This window comes from Odocoileus virginianus, chromosome 29 (assembly GCF_023699985.2).
Source record: "Odocoileus virginianus isolate 20LAN1187 ecotype Illinois chromosome 29, Ovbor_1.2, whole genome shotgun sequence".
Lineage (NCBI taxonomy): Eukaryota > Metazoa > Chordata > Mammalia > Artiodactyla > Cervidae > Odocoileus > Odocoileus virginianus.
The window spans coordinates 6,620,269-6,640,133 of NC_069702.1; the positions used below are offsets into that span (position 1 = coordinate 6,620,269).

A 19,865-nucleotide genomic window follows, 5' to 3' on the forward strand; every position below is an offset into this window, starting at 1 on the left:
CGTTGCAAATTCATCACTCCAAGCCCTTCAAAAGGCAAAACACTTTCAAGTAAATTTATGTATTAAAAACAGGAGGGGGAGGTTTACCTTTTTATACAGTGTTTCCAGTTCTGCCTTAATGTCATGCTCCTGTGTCAACATGGGTGGGCGTGAAGGAACCGGCTTGATGGGGTTTGGCAGCGCCAGAATCCTGCCATCATCTCCGAACCATCTCCTCCCCTGGGATCAAGCAGAAGGACAGAAAATGGTTTACAAAAATAAACAGCGTTTGTGGGGAAATCCTTTGTCACCACGCGTATTTCATGCACCTTCCCCTTGCCCTGCAGATCTTTTATTTTAAAAAAATTATTTATTTTAAATTAAAGATAATTGCTTTACAATAGTGCTTTGGTTTCTGCCATATATCAACATGAATTAGCCATAGGTATACATGTGTCCACTCCCTCCTGAATCTCTCTCCCACCTCCCACTCCCTAGACATTTTAAAGTCCCTATTTCTATCAGAAATTGAGTCTTCACTAAGCCAGACACAGAAAGACTGATAACATATGATACTGCTTATATGTGGAATCTAAAAAAAAGGGTACAAATGAACTTATTACGAAACAGAAATATAATCGTGGCTGTAGAAAATAAACTTATGGTTTCCAGGGGATACACACTACTATATATAAAATAAATAACTAATAAAGATCTACTATATAGCATGAGCTTCCCTCGTAGCTCAGCTGGTGAAGAATCTGTCTGCAATGCAGGAGACCGAGGTTTGATCCCCGGGTTGGGAAGATCCCCTGGATAAGGAAATGGCAGCACACTCCAGGATTCTTGCCTGGAGAATCCCATGGACAGAGGAGCCTGGTGGGCTACAGTCCATGGAGTCACAAGAGTCGGACATGACTTGAAGACTACACCACCACCACCCGTATAGCACAGGGAACTATACTCAGGACTCGGCAATGGCCTATATGGGAAAAGAATCTAAAAGAAAAAAAAGAGTGGCTGTATGTATATCCACCTGCAACTAACACAATTGTAAATCAACTGTATTCCAATAAAAAATTAAAAAAATTGAGTCTTCACTAATGTTCCCCAGGATTAAGATATAGTTTTCAGCCCACTCCTGATAAAAAAAAAAATTTTAAGAAAAGGCTAAAGGAGTGCTTGGGTTTCCCTTGTGGCTCAGCTGGTAAAGAATCCGCCTGCAATGCAGGAGACTTGTGTTTGATCCGTGGGTTGGGAAGATCCCCTGGAGAAGGGAAAGGCTGCCCACTCCAGTGTTCCGGCCTGGAGAATTTCATGGACTACAGTCCATGGGGGTCACAAAGAGTTGGAGACAACTGAGCGACTTTCACTTTCACAGGAGTGCTTAAGAAAAACATTTTCTATGAAACATTTTTAAAAACTTAATTTTTATTCTTAAGTGTTTTGGCCGCACTGGTATCTCTGGTGCTGTGCAGGGTCTCCCGCTAGTTGGGTGAGCGGGGGCTACTCTCTAGCTGCAGTGCTGGGCCTGCTAATTGCGGTAGCATCTCTTTTGCAGAGCACGGGGTCCGGGCACACGGTCTTCAGTGGCTGTGGCTCTCAGGCGCTAGAGCACGGGCTCAGTAGTTGGGGTGTGCTGGCTTAGTTGCCCCGTGGCATGTGGGGTCTTCCTGGACCAGGGATTGAATCTGTGTCCCTGCATTGGCAGGCGGATTCTTAACCACTGGACCACCAGGGAAATTGTATTCGTGAAAATTTCAAGACAGACGACCATGGAGAAAAACAATTGAGAACATTCTATCTTGGGACAATTAAAATTTCTGTGAATTGGGAAATGGTTTGCCAATATCTGATTTAGTAGGAAGAGCCTGAATCCAGCTTGGGAATCATAGGATTGAGCGGAGAGGGGTGATGTTTGAAGGTCACTAAAGGTATTGAGGACAAATTAAAATAACAACAAAACAGCGACAGAATGAACCAGTCTGCAGACACCCTCAGGAGGAAACGAGCCCCACCCCCAGTGATGGCCCCTCAGGATAAAGACCCTCTGTGACTCCCTCCTTCTCTACACTCGGGAACAGGGCTGAGAGCTCACCGGTTCCTGGATCAGCAGCCTGTTCTCCATGATGTTCTGGTTAGTTCGTGGCACCTCCGGTCTTGCCCCGATGTAAAGGCCTTCGTCTTCCAGGTACCTGGGCTGCACATTCTCAGGAAGCTTTTTATATGTAGGCACTAGACAGTTCATACATAAACACGAGTCACATCAGTGCCAACCTAAACATTTCAAGCTGCAGTTTGGTGAATTCAAGACACCACCAGAGATTTTATTTTGGTTCTTGGAAAGTGCAAATGCCCCAAACCGATGTCTAGAAGCAGGACCAAGGGGAAGGTGAACGTGTTTCCCTGCAGCACCGTGTTGGAGAATCATGAAATAGTTCGACACCTAACTGGCCTGCATGGCTTCACACACCGAGAGGAGTGTGCTACCCAGATCAGAGGGGAGGCTGCTGGCCTCATCAGTGGAGTGAATCTGGGCCAACCTCTTCTCTGAACTCTATTCTCTTGTACATAAGGGATGAACATATCTATCTTTCTGGGCTCCTGGGAGAATTAAATGGGGTGAAGGATGAGGAAATGCTCTGTAAATTACAAAGTTTGCTGGAGTCCACATGACTCCATTTACTTCCTCACACTTTGATCTGTTTATAGAACAGATCTTTGCTGACGGTCTGCGGGGTCTGTGGGAGCGATAGGCAGCAACAGCCCGCCAAGGACTGTTGGAGGAGAATTGATTTATAATATTGTGTTGGCTTTTGCCACACACCAACATGAATCAGTTATAGGTATACATATGTCCCCCCTCTCCTGAACCCCCCTCCCACCTCTCACCCCATCTCACTCGTCTAGGTTGTGACAGAGCACCAGATTTGAGCTCCCTGTGTCATATAGCAAATTCCCACTGGCTATCTATTTTACCAACCTAGACAGCATATTAAAAAGCAGAGACATTACTTTGCCAACAAAGGTCCGTCTTAGTCAAAGCTATGGTTTTTCCAGTAGTCATGTATGGATGTGAGAGTCAGATTATAAAGAAAGCGGAGTGCCAAAGAACAGATGCTTTTGAACTGTGGTGTTGGAGAAGACTCTTGAGAGTCCCTTGGACTGCAAGGAGATTCAGCCAATCCAACCAATTTCCTAAAGGAAATCAGTCCTGAATATTCATTTGAGGACTGATGCTGAAGCTGAAACTCCAATATGTTGGCCACCTGATGGGAAGAACTAACTCGTTGAAAAAGACCCTGATGCTGGGAAAGATTGAAAGCAGGAGAAGGGGACGACAGAGGATGAGATGGTTGGATGGCATCACCAACGCAATGGACATGAGTTTGAGTAAGCTCCGGGAGTTGGGGATGGACAGGGAAACCTGGCGTGCTGCAGTCCATGGGGTCACAAAGAGTCAGACATGACTGAGTGACTCAACTGAACTGAACTGACCTATTTTACACGTGGTAATGAGTATGTTTCCATGCTACTCTCTCAAATTGATGCAGACGTGGAGAACAGATTGTGGACACAGTGGGGGAAGGAATGAGTACAATGATTTGAACCTGTTTCTTGATTATTAAGTCAGATTAGAAATTGGGTTCGGTTGTGGAAATTAGGCATTTTTATACACTTGAAGAAGGAACTGTCTACCCACTCCAGTATTCTTGCCTAGAAAATCCCACAGACAGAGGAGCCAGGTGGGTTATCGTCCATGGGGTCGCAAAGAGTCGGACATGACTGAGTGACTAACATTTTCACTTTAACTTTACACACCAGCTCCATTTCGCCTAAAGGAAAATGAGGATGCTGAATCTGGGCAGGAAGACCAAGAGAAAAAGTACCTGTCCGTCTGCTGGGTACGAATAGGAGCTCTTTCTCCTTCTGCAGCCGAACGTGGACACTTTCATAATCGGCAGGTCTGACTGCCACAAAGTCTTCAGCCGCATGATCCAAGCCCAAGAGAAGATCCTCAGCATCTTTGCCATCCAACCAATCTTCCTCATCCTGCGTCACATCGGAGAACATCAAGGAACAATCCCGCAAAGATACTTAGTGACAGTGAATGCGTCAGTTGCTCAGTCAGCTCTCTTTGTGACCCTGTGGACTGTAGCCCACCAGACTCCTCTGTCCATGGAACTCTCCAGGCAAGAATATTGGAGCGGGATGCCATGCTCTCCTCCAGGGCATCTTCCCAACCCAGGGTTCGAACCCAGGTCTCTCACATTGCAGGCAGATTTTTTACCGTCTGAGCTACCAGGGAAGTCCCATAGACAATTCACGTACTTGGCACATTAAACATAAAAACAGTCCATGATATTAAATGCACCAGACAGCATATCCTAAGATCCAGTTACCTTTTCCTTTTATCTTTTCTGAAAGAAAGCATAAAATGACATTGACTTTCCTATTTAATATGCTTTTTTCCCCACTGTTTCACATACTTGGAAAGTGCCAAAATCAGAAGGGTCAGAAGAGATGTGCTAAGCAAAGCAAGTGAAATCTCAATGCGGGTGTCCTCCTTTGAGAGTGTCTATTCTTCGACAATGACTTAGAGAACTTGGGTTCATGAGTTATGCATATTTTAACCTTCCACCTGGCACTAACCCTGTGGGAAAGGCATCAAGTGTGGGGTCCATACCCTGCTCAGATTGCCTGGGCTTGACTCCCAGCTTCACCTTGTACTGAACTAAAGGCAGAGAATGTCACAAACTTCAAAAGGTGAAAAGAGAAAATATCCTGTAGTATCAGTGTGTGATCTTTTTGTTCCTTCCTTTGTTCCAGTACTACTTTGAGCAAAAACAGGCTGAGAAAACTTCAGAGAAGACAACAGAGGAAGCCAGGACCTGCAGTTGGTCCACCAGAAAGACTGCATCCACCGTGAGTGTGAAAATATTCACACAAGGTTTGTCTTTTTATAACTGGCTTATTTCACTTAGCATAATGTCTTTAAGGTTCATCCCTGTTTAGCATATGTTAGAATTTCCTTCTTTGATGCCAAATAATATTCTCTTGTGTATACCACCTTTTATTCATCCATTCTTCTCTTGATGGGCAGTTAGATTGCTTTCACTTTTGGCTACTGCAAACAATGCTTCTATCAACAGGAGTGTACAGTGATCTGAGTGCCTGTTTTCAATTATTTGGGGTATATACCCAGGATTGGGGTTGCTGGATCATATGTTAATTCTATGTTTAAATTTTTGAAGAACCACTAGAATTTTTCACAGCAGCTATACCACCTTGCATCACCATAAGCAATGCACCAGTTTCTCTGCATCCTTGCCAACACTTGTCTGCCCTCCCTTCCTTCCTATCTATATCTCCTATCTATTTTTAATAGTCATTCTGATATGAGTAATGTGGTATCTCATTGTGATTTTGATTTGCATTTCCCTAATGATTAGTGCTAAGATCTTTTTATGTACTTATTGGCCATTTGTATATCTTCCTTGGAGAAATGGCTATTCAAGTCTGCCCATTTTTCATGGTGTGTTTTCTGTGGTCTCACATATCCCACCCACAATTACAGAATTTGAGTTGTAGCTTGGGTGTGGTATGGAGCACAAAAAACTGTTCGCCTGTAAGGCTGAGAGGAGAGAGTACTAGGTTTCATTTGCCTTGGAGAGGCAGACATTTTCATACATGAAATGAATACTAATCCTTGTGTGGAGTCTAGCAAGAAAAAACTTCAAACTGTATTGCTCCAATTTTTTTTTTCCTACAAGAGAAAGGTGAACATACTTAATCAAGACCCTCACTCTCCAAATTATGAGGTGAAATACAGGGCTACAGAAAGTAATGTGAATGTAGTATCCACAGCACTTTCAGTTAGGACGTGCATTTGATATTGTCCCAGAGGTCTCTGAGACTATCCTCAGTTCTCTTCATTCTTTTTACTTTATTCTGCTCTTCAGAAATTATTTCCACCATTTTATCTTCCAGCTCACTGATTTGTTCTTCTGCTTCAGATATTCTGCTATTGATTCTTTCTAGAGTATTTTGCCTGGAGAATCCCAGGGACGGCGGAGCATGGTGGGCTGCCATCTATGGGGTCGCAAAGAGTCGGACATGACTGAAGTGACTTAGCCGCAGCAGCAGTAGCAGAGTATTTTTAATTTCAGTAATATTGCTGCTTATCTCTGAATGTCTATTCTTTAATTCTTCTAGGTCTTTGTTAATCAATTCATGCATTTTCTCCATTTTGTTTAGCACTATCACAAGCATCACCACCATCATCATCGTCTCACCACCATCATCATCACTGCCATCATCATCATCACCACCATCACAAGCATCACCACCATCATCATCATCACCACCATTGTCAGCACTATCACAAGCATCACTACCATCATCATCATCTCACCACCACCATCATCACTGCCATCATCATCACCACCATCACAACCATCACCACCATTGTCAGCACCATCACAACCATCACCACCATCATCATCATCTCACCACCACCACCATCACCACCATCATCACCCTCATCACCATCATCACCGCCAACACGATCATCATCACCATTAACATCTTCCCTCTCCTCGTCACTATTTTTATACTAAACACTGTTTTGCTTACTCCTTCCTGCACAGGTGTCTCTTCTTCCTCTCCTTCCTCTTCCTCTTGGTTAGCTCCAGGTCTATGTTTGGCTTTTGGTTTTTCCTCTGACTCCTCTGGTTCGGGATCAAAGTTGAAAGTAAAGAAGTTATACGCTTCCTCAGCAGAAGGGAAGCCAGGTGGAACCTACAGAGAGGAAGCAAGCAATAGAATTTCAGATTTTCTGGGCTGAGATAAGCCCTGCACAGTTCACTGACAGCTGGCTGGGTGCTAAGAGCATTCCAAGCTTCCTAAACACATTACCTGCTGATGGTAACGAACCTTAACAGATATGACAGGCCTCCTTAGTTAAGTAACTTTAATGAGTTACTTTTTAAAAAATATAAATCAGCAATTATTTACCTTCCTACAAACACAAAAATGTATTATTTACAGTAGATAAAAGCTTTAGAAAAGATGATTAAAATGCCAAAACGTGATTTATAGGCCAGTGCTGAGATACTTTCAATTGTGACCAATACAGAGTTTGTTAAACTTTGAAAAAATACCATTTCTGGTTTGTTTTAATTCTTGAATTAGTATCTCCCTTTTTCCCATAATAAAAGCTGGTAACAACTTCACAGCTGAACAAATCAGTTTATCAGGAACATTTCCTGCCCTTCCAGGCATTTTTCTTCCCCCACAATAGGCAGCTTTCTAAGCTCTCCATAAGATTCTAGGATTTGAAAGTAGGAATCTTTCCTCATATTTTTTTCTTGCATATTTCATGCAGTAGGAGTCAGCTTATGTGTATAGTTATCTCTCATTGAACATTTTCAAAACAGAAACAAATCAATAAAATACATGATTTAAGGCCTGCATAATTTAAAGCTAGCATGATTTTAAAAGACAGGATTTCTCACCGGGGGTTTAGACTTGATTTTTCGTACAGAATCTTGGAACTTCACTCTTGAATAACCTTGGGAGTCATTTTCCTGTTGAGTCCTTTGTACCTCTCTATCCAGCTACACAAAAAATAACAGATACATTGTTTAAATCAAGAAACTGAGGATGTTTAAAAAAACCAAGCGTTAACCCTCAAAAGGCTTATCTTCTGACCATTGATGCATCTCACCAGTTTCTAGGGAATGAAGTGTTTACAAATATATTTGAATGGTAAAGTGGCTGATTGTTTTCTTCCTCAGCTCTGTCTCTCTCATGACTAGATGAATACAAAATTTTACAATCAATAAATCCCCAAATGGAAATGCTATTTCACCCTAAAGATCAATAAATTATCCAGTTCACAGAGGATCGTCTCCAAACAGTCTATGATGAAGAGCATCAACCATGTCTGACTGTCAATAAGTCCAAGTGGATGAGGGTTGCCCCAGGCCCTGCCCTTCCAGTTTTGTGTGAATCTCAGAAAGGCCGAGTGGGTCCCCTCAGGCATTTATCCAGAGACATTCTGTGATGAAAGCTAGAAATATTTGGAGCAGCAAGCTAAAGGCGATATGAAATTCCACGTAAGTGCAGCTGAATGTCCAGCAATGGGCAGAAGAAAAATGAGGGCATCAGTTGGGTGCAATCTATCATGATATCAAGAGAATACATACAATTCCAATTTATGTAAGATTCAATGCTTTTCCTCCATTTTCTCATTTTGCAGTAGTAGGTTAAATAGATAACTGTGTGTGCGTATTAAGTTGCTTCAGTTGTGTCGGCCTCTCTGCAACCCTTGGACTGTAGCCCACCAGGCTCCTCTGTCCATGGGGTTCTCCAGGCAAAAATACTGGACTGAGTTGCTATGCCCTCCTCCAGGGGATCTTCCCAGCCCAGGGATCGAACCCAGGTCTCCTGAGTTGCAGGTGGATTCTTTACCGTCTGAGCCGCCAGGGAAGCCCATGCACCCTGGAGTGGGTAGCCTATTCCTTCTCCAAGGCATTGTTTCAGCCCAGGAATCAAAGTGGGATCTCCTGCATTGCAGGCACATTCTTTACCAGCTGAGCTACCAGGGAAGCCCAAATAGTTAACTACTAGCGTTCAATTATACAAAAGTTGAAGCAGTGCTAATGAATAAATTTCACAGTGCAATGCAGGGTTAGTATTTGTCTTGGTAAATTCCAGAATTTTAAGTGGCTGTTTTGAAGACAAGGAAAGAAGCAGATGGGTATTATGTAATGTAAGGATAAACAAGTTTAAAAATTGGTGGTGGTGGTTTAGTCACTAAGTTGTGTCCAACTCTTTTGTGACTCCATGGACCATAGCCCACAAGACTCCTCTGTCCATGGGATTTCCCAGGCAAGAATACTGGAGTGCGTTGCCATTTCCTTCTCCAGGGGAATCTCGACTCAGGGATCGAACCCATATTTCCTGCTTGGCAGGCAGATTCTTTACCACTGAGCCACCAGGGAAAGGTCAGGAAGGCCAAGGGTCTGCTAAGTTCAGTCTTTCTCATAAAACAAGGCTACACCTTTCTCGCCCACTGTTAAAGATGCCATTCTGCTCCTGTCTGCCTCAGAATCCCCTACCTCCTAGAGCCCAAGACAGAGACTGACACGTTTGAAAACATAAATAAGCCAAGAAGTCAACCAATCAGAGAGACGAGAGGCTTAGCTCTGTGTAGGCAAGCCTTCCCTGATGGCTCAGAGGTTAAAGCATCTGCCTGCAGTGCAGGAGACCTGGGTTTGATCCCTGGGTCAGGAAACTCCCCTGGAGAAGGAAATGGCAACCCACTCCAGTATTCTTGCCTGGAGAATCCCATGGTTGGGGAAGCCTGGTGGGCTATAGTCCACGGGATCCCAAAGAGTGGGACACGATTGAGCAACTTCACTTTCACTTTCAAAGACTGATAATAAAACAGAAGACGACTAGGCAGAAAGTCTAACATCAGCAGTTTAAAAAATAAAATAAGTAAGTAAAATTCCACTTGGCAAACATGTGTATGTGGAGATCAATATTTTATTCTTTCTGTTTCTTTCCATCTCTTTCTGTATTTGCTTGACAGGACAGTAGGTTTGGACAATAATTTCTTTGGTATCTTTTAAAATTATAAGATTGACAGTTTTACTATGATATGTATGGACTTGATCAAAATGGTGGTAATTTAATTTTTATCAAAATCTCAACATATTTAAAAGTAAATTATATTAGCATAAGAAAAGCCACTAAATATATTTTAAATGATTGTCTGCAGAATTAAATTTTAAAGAACTATCATCTATAATATCTTCATAAAAGCTTAAAGTAATAATATTCAGTTTCAAGTGAATGCCTATGATGATGTGTGCTTGTGTCCAGCTGGGAATTCTTTCTCATCCTTGAATTTGTTGTAACCTCCAAGATGGCTCTATGACCCTTTTCTAGCTTGAGCTAGACAATCTCAAGTCTCATTACGTTTACCAAAGCATAATTACAAAATATAATAGTTCCAGCCCTGACCTGTCTTCTAACTACTAGTCAATATTTTTAATTCCCTAAAGACTTCCTAATCTGGAAAGTCTTTCAGATAGCTCTGACTTTTCACGTGCTCTCAGTATCAGGCATGATGTTAATCAGGGTATGTGACTGGCAAAGAAGTCCTCCCATTCTGTGTGTTTGTTGCTCTTTCACTTTCTTCTTGGTTTCCTTTGAAATGGAAATGTGTTTAATTCTGATGAAGTCCAGTGTATTTGATTTATACTTTTGCCATTTGTGTTTCTGAGTCACAGATAAGAAACCAATACCTTAGGCAAGAAACCATTGCCTAAGCCAAGACACTTCATATTTTACATAACCTGACTCCAAGGGAAGTGCCCTTTCTAAGGCTTCCTCAAGGCACCCACCACGGATCTTAACCGCCCTGCACTCCCATTGTCTGATCACCTGTCTGTCATCCCCACTGGGGGTCCTTGAGAGTGGGCCGTGACTGTCACGGCTGTGTGTTCAGAGTCCATTGGACACCCAGCAGGAAGGAGCCTCCTAGAGATGCTGGCAACAGGTAGAGTGTGTCCAGGGGTCAGAACCTGGGGCACCCGGGACAACGAACCAGGGCTACAGAACAGACATTTTGGTCAAGCCTAGTGCAGACCAAGGAGTCAAATGTTCTGTGTTATTCCCACCTCTTTGTTGACATGTTCTTGGAGATGAGTATTTGGCTTTGTTCTCTTATCACAAATCTGCTGAGGATAAAGCGAAATGGAAACAAGAGTTTAGCATAGGTTTGTGCTGATGGATTTAGATTCCTGACCCAAGTATTCCCAAACGGCTCCTTCTTTTTGCTCTGACCCTACAGCCTCTGACACTAGCTACTAACTATGGAGGGAGGGCTTCCCATGAACCAGGCACTGTGTGAAACCCTGTGACATATACGCACTCCTTTAACCCTCAAAACAATACCAAGGATCAGGTTCTGGGTTGTATCCCTATTTTAAAGAGGCGAGGGGACTTCCCTGGTGGTCCAATGGTTACGAATCTGCTTTGCAGCGCAGAGGACGCAGGTTCGATCCTTGGTCAGGGAATGAAGATCCCACTTGCTGTGGAGCAACTCAGCCTGCACGTTGCTACTAGAGAGTCCATGTGCTGCCACAAAAGATCCTCCCTGCTTCAAATAAGACCCAACGAGCGAAAAAAAAAAAGAAGTGGGAAGTGGGGAAGGGGGTTATATTTACCACTCAGAGAATGAATACGTTATGCATCCAAGGTCATGCAGCTAGTGAGTGAGATTGCCAGAACTTAGTGCCGGGCGGCTGAGGTCCAGCACCTGGCATTTTCATGTGCTCTATGCCCCGTAGGACCAACATTGACTGCTTTTTATATTCTTCTTCTGGGCTAAGGTATGTACATGAATAAGTGTGCTTGTGAGAGATACGTTCCATTGGAAACCTGAGATCAGGTCTGAGGGCAAGGCAGGTGGTGTTTGCCTCACTGTCAGAGAATGGCTCTTAGGGGATATGCACTCTGTTAGACAAAAGGTCAAGTTCCTGCTCACAAAGAGAAATAAACACCTCTGGGAGCCAAGGGAGTATATTTTCACTTCTAAAACTTCCAACTTGATTTGGATATCGCATTCATGGCCTATTGGACAAGCGAGAACTACCATGATTGTGTGAAAGGATTATCCATCAAGAAGGTGCAGACAACCCAGACATGGGAGACCACACCCACCAAAACAACCAAAGTGTTTGTGTCATAATGATGGGATTTTAGGGACTTTCTCCTTTAAAATAATATTTTTTTGATGTGAACTATTTTAAAGTCTTTATTGAATTTACTGAATTTATTACAATATTGCTTCTGTTTTTATGTTTTGGGTTTTTTGGACCAAGAGGCATGTGGGATCCTAGCTCCCCAACCAGGGATCAAACCCTCACCCTCTGCAATGGAAGATGAAGTTTTAACCACTGGCTCACCAGGAAAGTCTTGGTACTTTTTCTTTATTTTCCAATACTTTAGAACTATGGCTCTTACAATTATGGCTCTCATGGAAGAAAATAAATTGGAAATAAAGAAAAAGAAATGTGTCCCCTGTAGAACGGAGTAGCCAGTTGTCATAAAGCCATTTCAGGGGGCCGACTGAGTGTTCTGAAAACCCATGAGCATGACTGCAACTTTCCCTGTAATCACGCAATCTCTGGCTTGTTGGGGATGAATATAGGTAAATGAAAATCTGTAACATCTCATCATAGAAAAAGAAAAGGCATCATCTAAGAAATTTGTGACTGCTCCAGAAACATCCCTAATGCTTAGACTTTAAAACAACCAAACCATCATCATCAACACGCCACTGAATTAGACTCGCAAACACTTCACTGAGCCATGTGCCCGGTTGTTCTTTCTGCTCCTTCTTCCACCCTAGATGTGTTGGTCCTTCAGCCGCATCGCTGATACAGCTTTCCGACTTTAACCGGCTTCCTCTTTGCCTCGTTGGCCTTTATTGTCAGCTTTTCTCCAAGTGTAGGACTATCATCATTCACACCCTCAAAACTTCAAAACTCACCATAGTAGAAATACTTCCTAAATCTGTGTCTCCAGGCCAGGTCCCTTCCTCTCTGTGTATCTTTAGAGGAACACAGTGAGATGCCTCAGCAGCATCTCAGATTCACACAAGTCACCCCCGTGCATTCAAACCACCACCCGATCCTATTCTCCATTGCTTTCATGGCTTAGAAAAAAACATCGGGGCACCTTGGTATAATGCTCAAAGTCCCCACAATTGGATTCTATTCTTATCTCTTTCTCTGTTTCTCAGCAAGATCCATGGACCCAGCAACGCTGACCCATGAGACATGCTGGGAATGAGACAGAGCTGGAATCCAATATTGACTGGTCCACATACGTGCTCTGTGACCTGGGGATGGCTTGGCAGGCCCTCTGAACCTTGTATGGCAAATGTGAGCGAAAATCATGGTACCCACCTCATAGAGGTTTTGGGATAAGGGCCTCTGATAACATGGGGAAAAGACTTGGCAAAATGCCCAGCACCCAGTGGCATGTATAAATAGCAGCTATTATTATTAATGAGTGTTTAACAGCCCCTCTGTGCATAGCTCTGTTCTAGAACTTTTGCTGGAACATTTCTATTTGGCGTCACTGTCTTTGGTCACAAAGTAGGGATGGCCCATTTCTCACCTCTGTGCCAAATTCCGTCTCTGATTCTTTCCCGGTGGGACTTCGGAAGCGCCTGGGCCGAGGGGTGGGGATTTCCTGCAGCAGCGCACTTTCTGCTTTGGACTAAAAAGTCAAACAGAAAATTACTGCTAAGTAATGTCAGTGATGCTATGAAAACCTCAGTCACCATCTCGGGAGGAAATCAATCAGTAAAATACGCATGTTATGCTTCTTTAAGAGGTAAAAACAATGGCTTAGAGAAAGGACATTACATTGTTCTTAAGTGTAATTTGCATCTGTGCTCCTAGTTAAATGCTGCATTAACCTTTAGAGCATGAAAAACAAATTTAACAGTATTCAAATCCACATCGTTTTGAGCAAACGAATCAAGCTAGACAAGATTGGAAGCAAGGTAATCGGTGCTGAGAAAAATATCCCTGCAGTTTCTCTCACCCTTGCAGCCTGTAATTTCTCCCTCATGCGTTCTCTCATGGAAAATTCTGCAAAGCCTGTTCTGGAAGTTGAAGGGATTGGAGGCAAGCCTAAAACAATACAAGAAAATTACTTTAAAACAACATCTTTTTCTTCCAAAGGGGAGATTAGATTAAAAAATAACAAGAGAATGTCATTTTATTTTGCAAATTTAGAACTTCACATAAGCCATCATGGGATAAAGCTGAACAACCTCCCCCATCTGATGTAATAAGGACGTGTCTTGGCTTCTTTAAGACGGATAGTGACAACCTCGGTCCTACCAGGGCTGACACATGAACTTAACTAAGAATCGAACAAATGACATTTGATTTTTCAAGGCGCAAGCACACCAGTTCAATTATCATTGGGAAGAGGCTCTCGAATTTATTGATTTGACAATAGGCTCATTGGATGAATGGACGACCATTGATTAGATTTTGGGGTTCGACTTTCAACAGCGCTGATAGCTTCGATCAGAGAAAGTTTTTCTACAGACTCAAGCCGTAGCCTTGGGCTATATCGAATGACAACATTTATTTTGTACATGGTATCAAAGCTGCACATAAACTCCTGGTGGCTCAACGGTAAAGAATCCGCCTGCAATGGAGGAGCCGCAGGAGACCTGGGCTCGATCGATCCCTGGGTTGGGAAGATCCCCTGAAGCAGGGCATGGCAACCCACTCCAGTATTCTTGCCTGGAGAATCCCATGGACAGAGGAGCCTGGTAGGCTACAGGCCACGGGCTTGCAAAGAGTTGGACACGACTGAAGCAACTTAGCACAAACCTATACACAAATATCATGAACTGTTGTTTAGCTATTATGTCCCAGGCTCTGTGATAATGTGTTGACTGACTGCATCTTCTCATTAACTTTATGCCATTCCTGCCAGGAGGGATCACTCACCAGGCATCTTGAAGATGAAGACCCCGGAGTAACTGGCAAGTAAGGGAAGTCTTTGTGATTCACTGGCTAAGACTCCTTGCTCTCAGAGCAGGGGACCTGGGTTTGACCCCTTTTCAGGGAACTGGATCCCACATGCTGCAACTGAAAGGTCTCATGTATCGCAGTTAAGAGCCAACAAGGCCAAATGAATAGATACGAATAGTTTTTAAAAATCTCCAAAAAGGTGACCGGAATGACAACTGTGTACTCAGGAGGTACAATGCTTAGGATTTGATCCCCCGATGCTCTGCACCATTATGAAAGGGGTAGGGATACAACAAAAGGCTTGGCAAACAGAATGTTATGACACTTAGAGGAGAGGGGCCCTACTGGGAGGAATTAGAAGAAAAGACTGCAGAAGGACTTTGGGGTCAAGTCACGGGGAGCCTCTGATGTCACATGGAGGAAACTGGAATATATTCTCTATGTGGTGCGGTGCCTTGAAGGACGTGGAGAGCAGAGGAGGAGCAGCAGCATTTTCTGGCCTGCACCCAGGGCTGCAGGCACAAGACGGCTGCCCCGGGGTCCCAGCAGAGACCCTGGCTGGGATAATAAAGAGGAAGCCAGTGGGCATGGTTGCGAATAGGCCGCAAGAAGATGATACGGTGGTTCCCAGTGATGATGGGGAGTGAAAGTCGCTCAGTTGTGTCCAACTCTTTGCAACCCCATGGACTATACAGTCCACGAAATTCTCCAGGCCAGAATACTGGAGTGGGTAGCCTTTCCCTTCTCCAGGAGATCTTCCCAACCCAGGGATCGAACCCAGGTCTCCCACGTGGCCGGCAGATTCCTTACCAGCTGAGCCACAAGCATCAAACCCGAGGCAAGCATCAATTCCCCCAGTAGCAGCACCTTCTGGGCACTTGGTGGACCAGCAACACTCAGGCCAGACCCCAGACAGACCCTCCGAATCAGAGCCTGTAGCTGCAGCTGCCATCTGCGTGATTTTAAGACGTGCTTAAGTGGGAGGACCCCCAGTTTAGAGAGGGAGAAGGTGTCTGCGGTTTTGGCCAAGGTAAGTACGGATCTGGGGCTCCTGAGAGAGAAGAAAGCGGAGGCATGCCAGCCTGGGAGGTACTGGTGAGGAGGGGGATTGGTTGACTTCTGTAAGTCGGAGCTGGGAGAAGGCTCAGATGCCGGCAGGATGTGGGGACGTGTACTGGTCCTGCATGCTGAGCTCCATCCAGGAAGGGGGCCAGCGCCCGAGATGGAGACCGAGGAAGTGTGTCTGCCCTGGTGATGCTGACATTTGAGAAAAACCTCTCCTGAGCGAGAGAGTGTGGAGAGAGGAGTTTTCTGACCCCACAGCCATCTGCCCTGTTAAAGGAGGAAGGCTAACAAGTGAAAGAAAAAGAGAGAAGGCAAGATGCTCTATTAGCAGGTGGCAGGAACAGTGGAGAGCGAGGAAGCCGTGCCGGGCAGAGCCCACTGTGCTGACCCCTCACCTCTGCTTGTGCAGAAGAGGGAGCTATTTCTGCAGCCGGTCACTCGGTGCCGAGGCCAAGTGTCCTTCCTTTCGTGTGACAGAAGGATGTAAAATCCTACTTCATCAGGTGCCAACCACCCACCTGAGGCTTCCTCCATGCCTGGTGGAAGGCCTGAAATAATCATCTTAAAGGTCAAGTCTTGCATGTGCAGGCTGAGGTTCAAGTTCTTTTTAAGAATCTCCTTCATTTCCATGAACAGGCCTTTGGCATTTTTTAAGCCAACTTTAAAAATCAAGTCATCATTTCCCATTTTAAAGGCCATCTACCCATGGTGGATCATATCCCCATGTCAGAGTTCTAAGACTTTTCCTGTCTCACATTTGTCACGTTTTGAATTTATGTATTTGTGTGGTTATTGCATTAATACCTTCTTCCTCCCCCCAGTTCTGTGGTCCCCAACCACACAGGGTGGGCACAGGTTAAGTGTCATTAAGTGAGTGGACCACCTAGGTGGATAAAGGATTTCTAGACTGGACCCCTGCTCTCTGGCTGATCACCCCCCGCCTTCTGCTCCCAGAAAGAAGCAAAGTCTTTGAACATGAAAAAAAAAAAAATACTCTTGCTTATTTACTATCCCTCCTCTTTTATTTTTAAAAGAGATCTAGTTTTTCAAGTTGACTTAAAATAGCTGCTGCCTACATGGAGATTGTTAGAATAATTTTATGAAAAGAGACAAGGTATCATTCATAAAATTGTTCTAATGAGCTCCATGGGACTTCCCTGATGGCTCAGTGGTAAAGAATCCACCCGCCAATGCAGGAGATGCAGGTTCAATCCTTGGATCAGAAAGATCCTCTGGAGCAGGAAATGGCAACCCACTCCAGTAGTCTTGCCTGGAGAATCCCACGGACGGAGGAGCCTGGTGGGCTACAGTCCATGGGGGTCACAAAGAGTTGGACATGACTTAGCTCTAAGCAACAGCAAAACAACAAACATGGAGTTCATTAGAATAATTTTATATTATTTAAAAGAGACAAGATATTTCATTTAAAAACCATCTTCTCTGAATAACGAAACTGAAGGGGCTTCTTTAGCAAGTATTAGTTTAAAAAGTCTTGGAAAATGTTGAGGGTGTAAAAAGTAGTCCTTTCTCAATTTTTAAAAATAAACTCAGTGTTAGTGAAAGACATTTGGAGGGTACAGAGAATTCTAAATCCGATCTCTACAACTAGGTGGTGAGATGTTGTTTCCCCAGCCAGAATGTGACCTGCTTGATGGCCAGGAGTCTGTTGGTGACTTCTGTACCTGGTACCTTGTAGCAGTAAATCAGTGAAAAGGACAACGCATGGAGGAATGTGAAGGTGTGAGAGATGTCAGGCTGAAAGAGTGCGATGAAAATAATTCTTCGAATTTTGAAAGATTTGATTTGAGCATGTGCAAGAGCTTATGGACAATGAGAGAATTTCAAGACATCCCGTTAAAAGTATATACATAATGTCCATTGGTATGAAATAGGGATGCTTTGCCCAAGAGATATTTTTCATCAGGGGCAGCAGGGGTTGTATTAATAGATTTGACAACACTTCCCTGGCTGCCCAGCAGACCTGTGAGCCTCAGAGCCTCATCAGATTCATGTTTGCGAGTGGCTCCCAGATCTTCTCTGTGTCACCTTCTCCTGTCACCCACACTCACTGCACCCCGCGTCTCTCTCTTTACAGGCTCCGTCAAACGATCAACACCATCCATTTTTCTCTAAACCACTTCCATGATACTTGACTCCTCGGAAAACACACACCCCCTAATAGAAAAGGCGTTGCCCTTTGATATAATCTTCCAATCTTCTCATCTACTGCCTCTGAGTTGATGTGACCTTGTTTCTATGGACAGGCGGGCAGGCTTGTAAGGTCTTCCCTCCACAATCTTGGACGTGCTCCCAGCACCCTGATTTGGGTTCCCAGCACCCTGATTTGGAAGTGCTCCCAGCACCCTGACTTGGAAGTGCTCCCAGCACCCTGACTTGGAAGTGCTCCCAGCATCCTGATTTGGGCTCCTAGCACCCTGATTTGGAAGTGCTCCCAGCACCCTGACTTGGACGTGCTCCCAGCACCCTGATTTGGGCTCCCAGCACCCTGATTTGGAAGTGCTCCCAGCACCCTGACTTGGGAGTGCTCCCAGCACCCTGATTTGGGCTCCCAGCCTCTTGAACTGTGAGAAGTCAGTGTCTGCTGTTCACGTCATCCATCTACGCTATTCCGCTATAGCAGCATCAGCCGGCAGATGCAGGGACCATCTGTCTGGGCAGGACCAGCCCCGCCAGCTTTGCCATTTGTGTCTGTGTTCCAGCATCATTGTGGTGACTTCGCAGGACAGTGGGGCTTCCAACAGGCCTGAGTGAGACTCTGAAAAGTGGTAAAGAACATCATAGATACACTTTGACCCGGCCATTTCGCCTCGGGTTGAGCCTTCCACATTGCCTTGGCCAGAGTGGAAAAGACAGCAGAAGCATCAGTAGGGCCAGGTGCTGAGTGGGAGACACCAGGGTGACCATCTCAAACAAGCTTCTCAAATTTCTAAAAGGAAAACAGTAGGTAAAGCTTCTGAGCCTGAAATATTTTTGTGGCAGTTAATCTAACAGGGTATGAATACACATTCTACCCAACCCACTCGGAAGCGCTGGCTTAGAGAATTCAGTTCAAGCATCAACTATGAAATCTTTCTCCCTGGGGCTTCCCAGGTGTCATGAGTGGTAAAGAACCCACCTGCCAATGCAGGAGACATGAGGGACATGGGTTCGACCCCTGGCTTGGGAAGATCGCCTGGAGGTGGGCATGGCAACCCACACCAGTCCACTCCAACACTGCCCCGGTGGCCTCAGATGGTAAAGATTCTATCTGCAATGCAGGAGATCCAGGTTTGATCCCTGGGTTGGGAAGATCCCCTGGAGAAGGGAAAGGCTACCCACTCTAGTATTCTTGCCTGGAGAATCCCAAGGACAGAAGAGCCTGGAGGGCTACAGTCCATGGGGCTGCAAAGAGTTGGACACGCAACTGAGTGACTAGCAACAACAACAGAAAAGATGAAATGTCTTCTCTAGTGAGATGGAGATGACCAGGATTTTCCCACCCGTCATGACCAGCTTTAACAAGCTTCAGAGACTTCCAAGCAGAGAAATAGGAGGTAAAACTTCTGAAACTGCAAGAGTTTTGTAGGAGAAACAGGTCAGGGTTGGAAGAAGGAGATCAGAAGCTCAGTTTCAGCCGAGTAAAATTTGGGTTGTCTCAAAATAGTTCATGGACCTAACTAAATGGAAGAGCTGAAAAGAGGAAACTTCCGAAAAAAAATATAGGAGAAAATGTCCATGACCTTGGGTTTGACAAAGAATTTTTAGATACAATCCGCACTAGAAAAGAAGTGATAAATTTGACTTCACCACGATTAACAACTTCTGTTTTGGAAAAGGGGGGCTTCCCTGGTGGCTCAGTGGTAAAGAATCTGCCTGCCAGCGCAGGAGACACAGGTTCCACTCCTGGTCCGAAGATCCCACACACTGTGGAGCAAATTAGCCTGTGCTCTAGAGCCTGGGGACTGCAACTGCTGAGCCCTTGAGCCACAACTACTTAAGCCTGTGCACCCTGGGGCCTGTGCTCTGCAATAAGAGAAGCCGCCGCAATGAGAAGCCTGCACATAACTAGAGAGTAGTCCCCGCTCAATGCAACTAGAGAAAAGCCCACGCAGCAACAAGACCCCGGCACAGACAAAAATAAACAACTAAACACGATTATAAAACAAAGAAGGTGAAAAGGTTAGACATTTGCTTGGAGACAATACTTGCTAACTATAGACTGGATGAAGTACTTGT

The 19,865-nt window shown here is 44.6% G+C and overlaps 1 protein-coding gene across 4 annotated transcripts in view; it reads right to left on the bottom strand.

Moving 5' to 3' along the window:
- The window catches only part of CC2D2A (coiled-coil and C2 domain containing 2A), a 120,707-nt gene that overhangs the window by 75,859 nt on the left and 24,983 nt on the right, over nt 1-19,865 (bottom strand). For all 4 annotated transcript variants that reach the window (XM_070458101.1, XM_070458100.1, XM_070458099.1 and 1 more), the window contains 7 exons: nt 13,615-13,703; nt 13,183-13,284; nt 7,497-7,598; nt 6,616-6,780; nt 3,870-4,032; nt 2,078-2,214; nt 88-219 (listed from right to left, as the gene is read on the bottom strand). In XM_070458101.1, coding sequence (XP_070314202.1) covers nt 88-219; nt 2,078-2,214; nt 3,870-4,032; nt 6,616-6,780; nt 7,497-7,598; nt 13,183-13,284; nt 13,615-13,703 — 890 coding nt within the window. The remainder of the gene's footprint in view (nt 1-87; nt 220-2,077; nt 2,215-3,869; nt 4,033-6,615; nt 6,781-7,496; nt 7,599-13,182; nt 13,285-13,614; nt 13,704-19,865) is intronic.